Genomic DNA, 12500 nt, shown 5'->3' with positions numbered 1-12500 from the left:
TTTTCATCATCAAAATAAGTCCCCTTACAATCGATCGTAATTGGACAAGATCTATTTGAGAAACTGAATCCACATGGAAATAGCTTATTCATATATGACCTATGACGTCTGTGCATGTCCCCGAGTTTGACCTTAACCTCAATCTGGACATCAGTTGTATTTGTGGAGTATACAACCTGAATATAAAGTTTCTATATTGTATAGTTTGAAAGTTATTCCCTAGGTTAAATTCCTATTTGAACTTTGACCTTCACCAAACCCTTTTACTTTTCTAACACATGTATTTACCTCATGGACATTATCATCATCATCATCATCAGCATCATCATCATCTCCCACGCCTATTGACGCAAAGAGCATCGGTTAGATTTCCCCAGTCGTCTCCGTCTTGAGCTTTTAAATCAATAGTTCTCCATTCATTATCTCCTACTTCGCGCTTCATAGTCAGCCACGTAGGCCTGGGTCTTCCAACTATCCAAGTAAATGATATTTTAAGTAACTTTATACATGAATATTTTCTTAATAAAGGAAAAAGAATGCCCCTCACATTGGTCATAACATTTTATTACGAAATACAGAATCGTCAATCTATAAAACTTACGATTTATAAAGAAATTTTATAGTATTTTCTAACTTAAAAACATGTTTGATACCCAAGATTTTATTCTGCTGATAGTACATGGTGTAGTCGATTAGGGAAATCCTAAACATTACAGGCAATTATTGTTGTTCTAATTTTGTTGAAAGGAGTCACTGTGTCAGAAAAAAAAACCTTTTTGCCAATTAAGGAAGTTTTTGGTAGTAAACACACAGAATGTTTTAAAAGATTTAGTTGCTTAACTACTTATATAGTTATTGTGCCTAACTTACTTTATGCCTGAACAGAATATTGTTGAGGAAGAACAGAAATGAGTAGACCTACCTAAAGGATACCATTGCCACCACATATATGACCAGAACCCGAACTGATTATCATAGAGCTACGTATAAATTGAGGCCATAGAATTAAGCAACCCAGATAACTCATCCTTCGATTAGCTGTTTGTCAACACATAGAATTGAGATCGTGCTTTTTAATAATTGATTTCTTAATGAAGTTTGTTCTGAATGGGTTTTTAGGTCAAATAAAATGAGCGGTATATATGATGCCGGTAACTTGTATTTAGTTCTAGAAAATTTTATTAAAGTTTCAAGAGGAAATTCCTTATTAAACATGGACAAAGCTGATATATATCTCTTGCTTGAGAGTACACTCGGACACGATATTTCTATCTTTTCCTTTTGTTTTTATGAAGTTATTATAGGTTATATAGGATAGATCTAATTTAATGTTGTTAATGATCTTGAAATATTTTTTTTTATTTTTATTACTTGTAGTATATTCCCTAGTTTCCTTTCCTCAATGGGCTACTTTTCACTGTTGGAGCCCTTGGGCTCATAGCGTCACGCTTTTCCAACTAGGGTTGTAACTTAGCTGGAAATAGTAATGATAATAATAAGTTAAATACATATAAATGTTTAAAGCTGGGCTTTGTAGAGAAGGGTTCAGATCCGGTTAGATGTAAATCCCTAATTAGGCCACCGGAGATAGAAAATGCCGTAATGGAAATGGCGACATTATTCATGGTTTTAGATTATTGACATTCCAAGATCATGGTACTTCTTACAGAAAGTGTTTTTAAGAAGCCAAACCCGTACCTATTGAAATTGCTAGAAGAAATCCCCATGGTCTTACACGTCCTCTGACCCCTGACCCTATGAAATTGGAAAAAGGAATAATGGAATTATGGAAATGGCGACGTATATTTACACAATTGACATTCTAAGATTATGATACTTGTGATAGAGAGGTTTTTCAAGAAGCCAAATCCGTATCAATTGAAACTACTAGAAGAAATCCCCATGGTCTTACACGTCCTCTGACCCCTGGCCTCTGAAATTATCAGCTTTCATTAAAGAGATTACGCGTAGATTAGATTCTATGAAGAAATTGACCATGTATGTCTTGCTATTTGGCATATGCCAAGTTTTATGTATTATATAAGAAGAAAGCTGATGTTTTAAATAACGAAATTATCAGCGAATGCGCAAATTCACAATTTGACATAACTTATAATTTACTGAAAATATGCCCTTTCATAGATATGAAATGCATTTTATCACTGAAAGAAACGCAAACTCATCATACTTTTATGCAGCAAGTTGGTAAATGGGGGTGGAAGAATTGTGAGGGGAAGCCAGCTAAAGTTGTTTGTAAACAACAGTGATGATGGGACATGAAGAAGCAAGAATGCAGCCAGGAAAACCAGAAAGAGAGAAATAAAGGAAGAAACAACGTTAAAACACATGAGGAATAAAACAGATACATAGAATAATGCACTGTGAGAATGGTCCCTTTCAATAACTTGAAGTGGAATCTGAGCCTTAGTGAGGCCTTAATATCATACATGGATAACTAGATATTATTATTATTACTTGCTAAGTTACAAACCTAGTTGGAGAAGCAGGATGCTATAAGTCCTGGGCCTCCAACAGGGAAAATAGACCAGTGAGGAAAGGAAACAAGGAAAAACAAAATATTTTAAGAACATTAACATTAAAATAGATATTTCCTATATAAATCATAAAAACTTAACAATACAGGAGGAAGAGAAATAAGATTGAATAGTGTGCCCGAATGCACCTTCAAGCAAGAGAACTCTAACCCTGTACTTAAGTTAGTTGCATATAATTTCATCTCGGCTTGAACGGTCAGTCCAGGCAATATCAAAAGAATAAAAACTTGTATATACAACAGTTTGTATCTATTAAAACAGTCTGTATTTATTAAAACAGTCTGTATTTATTAAAACAGTCTGTATCTATAAAAACTGTTTGTATCTATAAAAACAGTTTGTATCTATGAAAACAGTCTGTATTTATAAAACAGTTTGTATCTATAAAAAACAGTCTGTATCTATAAAAACAGTTTGTATCTATAAAAAACAGTCTGTATCTATAAAAACAGTTTGTATCGGCACAGAAACACAATATCAGAGGTTCAAAGGCACATCGGTGTTTTCGTCTTGCCTCCTTCTCTTCTTCTTCTCCTGCTTGAGATCGAAAGCTTGGGCTAATGGCATCAAAAGCCACAAGAGAAAGCTGGAAAAAGAGACTCCGGTGAGAACCCAGATACAATGCGAATAATTTCCGGTAACGTCGCGGATGTAACCTGAAAGGAGAATATTTATCATGACACCATTTGGCATAAATTAAGATTCTCTCTCTCTCTCTCTCTCTCTCTCTCTCTCTCTCTCTCTCTCTCTCTCTCTCTCTCTCTCTCTCTCTCTCTCTCTCTCTCTCTAGATTGTAATAGGTAAACAGGCACAAAGAAAGTACTATCATTGTTGTTATATTTTTAGCTAATTCGTGAATATTGACCATTATATTCTTTGATTCTATGAAATATGGAGAAAGGGATGGTTTGATTTCAACTGATGTACTTTATTTTTTACCATAACATTTAGGAGTCACTTACCCCATGCGTCATAACTACATGATGAAGATATGTATATAAGACATAATATAAAAAAGATATTTACAGTTATAGATGGGGTTGCTACGTACCTGCAAGGGGACCTACAGCAAGGTAACCGAATCCAGTCATGAAGAGGGACGCCCCAAACATCGGTATGAAGGCATCTAATCCCATATAATGAATCATGACGAGGTTAAAGATCCCGTTGTAGGATCCAACGCCACAACCCCAGGCAGCCATCGACAATTTTACCAACGTTAAAGAATCGGCGAGTGTGAAACCTGTTTGGAAACCAAGGAAAGGAATTGTGTAAGGGTTAGGTTTATTTTATACTATAGATCTGATTTTACTATTACTTGTGATAATCTGGCAATCTTGTCATCAAGTATTTTATGAAAATGTTTTTGTGGAATCTGTGGTTTATAATTTTAAGGCATTAAAACTAATATGAACTGAAAATAGAAATAGCTAGTGAACTTGACTCTTAGTCTTACCATAATTATGCAGAAAGTCAATAGTGTGTATTTACAGAAATTCGATAGAAACAGAACTAGAAAACTTACACAACATGGAGCCAGAGATTAAGAGGCTGCCAATCATCATGGTGATTCTGAAGTTGAAGAACTTTGTATCCGAAAAAGCAGCAATGAGAAGTCGAGTTACGATGTTGCAGATGGCCGAGAGGGACACGCACGTCGCTGCGTCTCCTAAATGAAATCCGGCCTCCTGCATCGCAAAGGGCATGAAAGCCAGGAAGTTAAGATATCCGTTGAAAGTCACTGTTGTGGTCAGAGCCACAATGATAGCTTTGGCTGATTTCAAGATGGCTAGATCTGAAACTACAGATGACAACAAATGCAATACAATGTTTTTTTCCTTGCTTGAGTTTTGTATCTTCTCACGTGGTTCACCGTCAGCTGTTCTCTGACAGTCCTGTCCTTGTTCATGACTATCAAGCTCCTCGTCTTTCTTTTGGTTTGGCTTTGGACATTTAGCTTTCACGTGCCATTTGACGGGATGAAAGACAGCTGCTCCTATGCAACAGTGGAGAATGACCCCACCAAGAATGAGTGTGGCACCTGTGAAGGTGTACTCGTCTTGAAGAATTTTGATGAGCGGAGCGCCAATGAACTGGCCTCCGCAGTCCCACGCCATGATTATACCGTTTGCCAAACCTCGACGCTTTTTGAAATAGTGTGGTACTATCAGGTAGCTTATGTTGGACAACATGCCACTGCTGGAACCTGGAAAGAAATTAAGCAATCAAAAATATACTCTGTTCACTTTTAGGAAGTTGAATTATTATTGGTATTTTCTGTTTTATGTACTTAAAACCTAAGATTTATAGCGAACATTATTAATTTGGAGAAAATAGTCTAAAATGTCATCGATAGCTAAAAAGAAACAACATAGCCATTTCATGTAAGCTCCATGCTACTTACCTACCAAAAGAGAGTAAGTAAAGAAGAGGACATAAGGTGATACCACAAATGCAGAGGTTATTGTTCCGATAGCAAAGATGAAAGAGAAAACCACTGTCAGCGGCCTCCATCCAAACTGATTTATAAGTGGCCCCAGGATGGGTCCAGTCATGTTGTAGATGAACTGGTAAAGGTTGAAGATCCAAGCGGTGACCAGAGCTGGAGTGTTGAGGTCGAGGAGAAATGTGGAAAACAAGATGCCAAAGCACTGTCCCATCGTGTCAACCAGGACCTGGTGCGATAAAGGAATTTCTTCTGTTAGCTTGAATTGGTGTTTTCTCAAGAATGGTTTTGTATAAGTGTTCTGCTAAACACATTTACATTTGGTTGGGGACTTTGGATAATTAGTTTAGTTAGGATACAAATGTTTTTTATATACATCATAATCATTACTTTTTTTTACAAGAAGGTTATTTAATTCTAGAAGACCAAGTCTCAAACTTACCACTATCAGCGAAGCACCAAAAACGACTACCCATCCCCACCCACCATCAGGAACTGGCTCCTCTTCCTCCTCCTTATCCTCGTCCCTTCTTTGTTTCTTCACTACCTTTTCTCTTTCCTTCTCTTCTTTTCCTTCAAGAAGCAGCAAAACATCCGTAGGGGTTTGTTCTCCATTAGCATTGCAACTTTCCGAGTGTTTCCTCCTGTGAAACACTTGCTGGTTTCTTGTGGGGTGATCTTTCTCTGTCGAGGGACTCTCCGGTGTCTCCTCGGAGTTCAGTAATAGGTTGATGTCGTCAAAGTCTCCTTTTATTTCATTCTGCGAGGTCTCTGATTCCATAACCTGAAAATTAGACTTTATTCACATTTATCATATGAAAGAGCAATAAAATAACGTGGACTATGACTGTGAGATCGATATATTCATGTATACAGTCAGCCCTCCTTAATAGCAGATTTCCCACCTGCAACGAAATAAGGTGCGCTATGACTGTATGATACATATATTTATATATACAGTCAACCCTTCTAAAAAGTAGATTCTGCACATGCAACGAAATACGCTCCACTATGACTGTATGATACATACACTCATATATGCAGTCAGCCCAACTTATTAGGAGATTTCCCATCTACAATGAAATAAGGTACACTATGACTATGATGCATATATTTATATATACAGGCAACCCTCCTTATTAGCGGATTCCCCATCTGCAACGAGATAAGGTGCACTATGACTGTATGATATGTATATTCATATACGCTGTTATCCCTCCTGATTAGCAGTTCCTTGTCTGCAATGAAATAAGGTGCACTATGACTATGAATATATATTTATATATACAGTCAGTCCAACTATTAGCAGATTCCAACTCCGCAATGTTATGAGGTACTCTATAACTGTATGATACATATATACAGTCAACACTCCTTATTAGTAGCTATAACTGTATGATACTTATATACAGTCAATACTCCTTATTAGTAGCTATAACTGTATGATACATATATACAGTAACCCTCTTTGTTAGCAGATTCCCCACCTGCAATGGAATAAGGTACACTATGACTGTATTTTACATATACAGTATAGCCAGCCCTTCTTATTTTCAGATTTCCCATCTGCAACGAAATAAAGTACACTATGATTGTATGATACTTATTACATATTGTGGTGTATACAGTCAGCCCAACTTATTAGCAGATTCCTCACCGCAACAAAATAAGGTGCACTATGACTGTATGATACATATATTCATACAGTCAGCCCAACTTATTAGAAGATTCCCCATTTGCAGTTTATATATATATATATATATATATATATATATATATGTTATATATATATATATATATATATATATATATATATATATATATATATATATATATATATATATGTAGCCAACCAAGTAGATACTATTGTAAAGAAATTATATGGAGAAATTCATAAAAAAAAATTAATAATTTGGTAAAAGAGAGAGACTACTTTGAGAGTCAGAGATTACCATAATATGTGGGATTAATCCTCGCACACCAAAGGAAACTCCTCTCCATTACCTTGAAAGATGCTTTTGGGTTTAGGAACTCCTCTCTTTCATCTTGAAAGATGCTTTTGGGTTTAGGAACTCCTCTCTATCATCTTGAAAGATGCTTTTGGGTTTAGGAACTCCTCTCTATCATCTTGAAAGATGCTTTTGGGTTTAGGAACTCTTCTCTATCATCTTGAAAGATGCTTTTGGGTTTAGATTCAAGGGATATTTTCCTCTAAATCTGTTATTCTGTTGCGCGCACTACAAATAATGATGGATGGAATTTGATATGTTAATCATTTTATATATTTGAAAAACTTTATTTCTAAAATTGTGTGGGATTTTACAATAGTAAATAAGAGATTTATCAAATATTAGAAATATTCTAATTTCAAATTCATTATATAAATTTTTCAACCCAAATTTATACAACGCTTTTATAATAAAACTTCAATTTCACTGTGAACGAAAAACATTTAATTCGAAAAACACTAGTCATTCACAATGTTTATCAAGGTTTATTTAGCCAGCAGCATTCGCCCTAACCCAGAGGTCAGAGAACCTACCACTCTATACCCATCCTGATATTTTGTTTTTCTTTTATCATACTTTCATTGAAACTTTATACATCCCCCAAAAATGTGTTTTTTTAAGAATGAAAGAGATAATAATGTTATTGTTGCCTTTATATACTATGTTGATGCAGAAGTTGTTTTTTCATCATACTGTCATTGAAACTTTAAACACATACCCCAAAAATTAAATGTGTTTTTTTTAACAATAGAGAGAATATTGTCATTGTTACCTTTATATACTATGTTGATACAGACGTTTTTTAATTAATTTCCTAATGTCAAATCTTACTTAAATATATTATATACAGGATCCACTCTGTGTCCGGATTATATGTATATTTTATGTACTTAGAAGTTCTTTTATTAATTTTCATTAGTTAATATCTTTCCATTTGCAAGTTCCAATGCTAGGATCCCACAACCACTCACTGTTTAGTTAACTGTCCTCATTCAATCGAGAGGGAGAAGATATGGGAATTAATAAAGATTTATCAATGAGTCAAATACAAATAATGTGTGGGTAGATTTGTACGCATTTCTTGATACTAGTTCATCTTGTGTAAAGTTCTTCCATTTTTTTAACAAATGAGAAAGTTATGATAAATAATTAGGGTCAGTACAGTGTGTAAACAATGTGGTATAGTACTGTAATAATGATACAGTCCTGTTCAATATGATATCATTAATATCAATCTCTCTCTCTCTCTCTCTCTCTCTCTCTCTCTCTCTCTCTCTGTATATATATATTATATATATATATATATATACATATATATAATATATATATATATATATAATATAAGTATATATAATATATATAACTATGTATATATATTATATATATAAATATGTATATATGTATATATGCATATATATACATATATATATTATGTATGTATATATATATATATATATATATATATATATATATATATATATATATATATATATATAAATCTCTCTCTCTCTCTCTCTCTCTCTCTCTCTCTCTCTCTCTCTCTTAGAATTTAGGAGTAAGTACATTATCATTTACTGTAAATTTAAGAAAATATTTTTTTTCCATGGGTGTAATATCTGTCCCTTGCCTCTGCCATTTGTTAGTGACCTTTAAACGCCTAACAGCTGGGCAGCGCAAAACCCCGGTTTATTATTATTATTATTATTATTATTATTTGCTAAGCTACAACCCTAGTTGGAAAAGCAGAATGCTATAAGTCCGAGGGCTCCAACAGGGAAAATAGCCCAGTGAGGAAAGGAAATAAGGAAACTGAAAGAAAGGAAATTTACAATATGAAATATTTTGAAAACGGTAACAACATTAAAATGAATATTCCATATATAAACTATAAAAACTAAAAAAAAAAAAAAAAAAAGGTGAATAGAAATAAGATAGAATAGTGTGCCTGTGTATATTTTTTTGTAGTATACTGTAAGGGTCAGTTCGATACTTTCATATTTTTAATTATATTGCTGAAAGATCTTCGACAGAAAAAAAAAAAAACAGTACCGATATGTTGAAAAGTAGATGAACTATAAAGCATATTGAAATTAACAAAGCAGTTCTGATAATCCCACGCAATAGTAAACAAGACTGCGAAATATAAATACTGTATGGGGTAATAATAGCTATTATTATTATCATTATTACTACTTGCGTCTTTACCTGAAAACAGCAACAGAGAGGGTAAAATGTTTTCAGAGGATATTGTTATACTATATGAGGTAATTATACCGGATTAATGTTATTTTTGTCATTTATTATTATTCTCATTATAATTATTATTATTATTATTATTAGAGAGAGAGAGAGAGAGAGAGAGAGAGAGAGAGAGAGAGAGAGAGAGAATACCAAGTTTCCAGAGGATATTGTTAGTCTGCCCTCTTTATAATGAAATAATACACTAATTCATATAATGGACAAACTTAGCCAGATGATATCTTACATTGCCAACAAATATGATACAGTAGTAATATTTCAATTTGTTCTATTCTTCGGGTAGAATTGCATTTTTTATTTATCACCTTTTTATTTATTTTTCATTTTGAGGAATGACATAGAGGACGCTCTAGCATTCTAGTTTTGGAATTGTAGACTTTATTCTGAGGTCAAAAGAAAATAAATAACTCAAAACAGTAAAGATAAGTCTTAGGTCTTCTAGCATCCTGCTTTTCCAACTAGGGTTGTAGCTTAGCTTGTTAATAATAATAATAATAATAATAATAATAATAATAATAATAATAATAATAATAATATCACAAAGATTGTAGAAATACAGTTTTATCATATAGAAAAAAAAAAACATTGTCACTTGTTGATCAGAGAGAGAACGAAAAAAATCAAAGGTTGTTAAAGTCGAAGACTTTGGCTGGTTGTATTCTATAACTGATAATTTCTCAAAATTACAGTTTCTGCGCCACAGAAAATGGAAAATCATCAGTGTATCGCTCGAGGAAAATCAATACTTTACCCTAAGATATCACCAGTCGGTATGTATCGATAGAAGCTAACATTTTAGCAATGCAACACCAAAAGCTGAATCTAACAGGTTTCAATTGGCACATGTTTCGGTTTCATGACGTTACACTACGTCATTGACGCGGCCCGAAAATCAAAACACGCGCATGCTCAAATTGCGTCCGACCGACCGGCAACCCAGAGGCTAGAACAAGTCGATAGGTCGACGACATAGCTTTGCTTTGGAGGTAAAGTATAGCAATTTTATCTACAAGATCAACTCACCTTTTGCCCATGCGAAGGCCTGGTAGGATAATGGGTCTGGCTTTGTTGAGGATTGTCACTTGCCAACTAGAGCGAGTCTAAAATTAGCTAAATTCACTTTTCCACCGGAACTTCGCCACATATCACAGTGCCATCTAGTTGCACACTGACTTACTAACACGTTCTCGTCTAAGAATAAAACTAGACGTTGGTGTTTATGAACGTGTGTGTATGTTTCAACTCAGTCGTTACACCCATAGAAAATGACCAAGATTATGGCTACAAATGTCATGTTTCCCAAGGCAGATTAGCACCTCATAGTGAGCCAAGAGTCCTAATGACAGAAGAGCTTTTTCTTATATGGCAGACGGCAACCAAATTTTTTTTCTCGCCTGTGGTGTCCCAGAAAATATGCAAATAAGAGCTCTCGTAGCTCTGACTTGGATGGAATCGAAAAAAAAAAAAATGACCGGGAAACACAGGAGTTCGCAGTTCACGCCTTGTATTATTGTTGCAGGAAACTTCAAGGACATTGAAAATTGAAACCAAGACCTTTTTGAGCTCCGTGTGCTCATAAATATGGCGCTGATTTTTTTTAAGGGAAATTGGCGATGGATGTCATAGAATAGAACTTTATGGTAATAAAACTAGGGAAAGGGGAATGTAATACTGAACATTTATTAAGTAATCGTGTTTGTATTTTCTAAGAAATATTTCGATAGTCGTTGTATTGTCAGGAAGACTGGTATAGTTGAAACTATACACTTGTCACTCATGGAGCATAACCCCTTATTATAAAAATATTTGTTTATTGAAGATCTACATTTCAACAAAAAAAAAAAATCAGATTCCAACCACAGACAAAAATCGAAAAGCAAAAAAAGTGGAATGATATATTCAAGATGTTTACCATATCGATAAATAATAAAGCGTTGCGTTGCTTTACTGTGTTTGAGATTTGCTTCTTGGAAGACAAGTTGTTTCATCGTAAAATGTGTCTATGATATAAATTTTGACAGTTCATTCTCGCCGATTCAATGATTCCAGGTAATTTTTTTTTTTTTTTTTTTTTTTTTATCAATTGACATAGCTTTCCTGACGAACGTACATGTAATGCGTTATTCAAGGTCCTTTGAATATAAAAGGACTTTGTATTTTTCTTCTCGTCCCATATGGCTCCTTTATTATTAAAATTATAATTTTCTTCCTGATTAGTTGATATGGAGTGGCTCAATAAGTTTACAGGAGATAATATATTCTTTGTGTGTGTGTATATATATATATATATATATGTATGTATGTATATATACATATGTATATATATATACATATGTATATACGTATACATATACCTATGCATATACACACACACCCATATATATATATATATATATATGTATATATATATATATATATATGTGTGTATGTGTATATATAGGCATATATATATATATATATATAAACTGTATTTGTATATATATCTTTATATGTGTATTTATATATTCATATATATAATTACATAGTTGAATTTGAAAATAGTCTTTATAAATTCAAACAACCCACTATTGCCTTTTCTCTGAAACTATATTGAATTTTAGGGTGGGTTTCACCTCTCCTGAAAATGAAATATATATGTTTACTTGTATATTAAGGATTTGCTATATTTGTTCTTGAAAGAAAATATCGCCGATGGTATGGTGATGGTTTTTTTTTTTATGAATTAACGGGCTACATTCTAAATTAACACCTACATGGCTGAGGACTATGAAGCGTGAAGTGGGAAATGAATGGAGAAGTATTTGATTAAAAGCTGAAGATAGAGACGACTGGCGAAGTCTAACCGAGGCCCTTTGCGTCAATAAGCGTAGGACGAGATGATGATGATGATGATGATGAATATTATTGCTATAAAAAAATCTTGTCATAATAGAACAGTCATTATATGAGGAAGAAAATAATTTAGTCAAGTATACGATGAAATGAAGCTCGTTTTCTGTACAATGATTTATTACAATATGCGCGATCGTCTTCGAACGCATACTATAATAAATTTCTCTTTATAGCTTGTTAGACATTTTCACACCTCATAATAAATAACTCTTTCTGTACCAAAGTTATCACCTATGTTAGTGACTCAGTCGTATTCAAACACACTGTAGAGTTGTTTGAGTTTGGCATTAAGCTCGTAGTTTATGTGTTATTGCCATGGGAACAAAATGCTTCCACGAA

At 33.7% G+C, this 12500-nt stretch overlaps 1 protein-coding gene across 1 annotated transcript; it reads right to left on the bottom strand.

The window, feature by feature from the left end:
* Positions 1 to 2949: 2949 nt before the first annotated feature.
* On the bottom strand, positions 2950 to 10430 carry LOC137646897 (monocarboxylate transporter 12-like). Its single transcript, XM_068379969.1, has 6 exons — positions 10293 to 10430; positions 5444 to 5785; positions 4960 to 5230; positions 4081 to 4761; positions 3607 to 3798; positions 2950 to 3211 (listed from the first exon to the last, which is right to left on the bottom strand). Exons 2-6 carry the CDS (start codon positions 5780 to 5782, stop codon positions 3033 to 3035), a joined length of 1662 nt encoding a protein of 553 aa, XP_068236070.1. The 5' UTR covers positions 5783 to 5785; positions 10293 to 10430; the 3' UTR covers positions 2950 to 3032.
* Between the last annotated feature and the right edge of the window lie 2070 nt (positions 10431 to 12500).

Source organism: Palaemon carinicauda, chromosome 9 (assembly GCF_036898095.1).
Source record: "Palaemon carinicauda isolate YSFRI2023 chromosome 9, ASM3689809v2, whole genome shotgun sequence".
Lineage (NCBI taxonomy): Eukaryota > Metazoa > Arthropoda > Malacostraca > Decapoda > Palaemonidae > Palaemon > Palaemon carinicauda.
This window is presented reverse-complemented; position numbering and strand designations above follow the sequence as displayed.

Bases quoted from the DNA above. Each gene is read 5' to 3' on its own strand.
- LOC137646897 (XM_068379969.1), bottom strand. From the start codon at position 5,782: ATGGAATCAGAGACCTCGCAGAATGAAATAAAAGGAGACTTTGACGAC. The intron at 4,762-4,959 runs GTAAGTAGCATG...ATTTCTTTCCAG, and splicing joins TACTTACTCTCTTTTGGTAG to GTTCCAGCAGTGGCATGTTG. The intron at 3,799-4,080 runs GTAAGTTTTCTA...GTTTCCAAACAG, and splicing joins AATCTCTGGCTCCATGTTGT to GTTTCACACTCGCCGATTCT.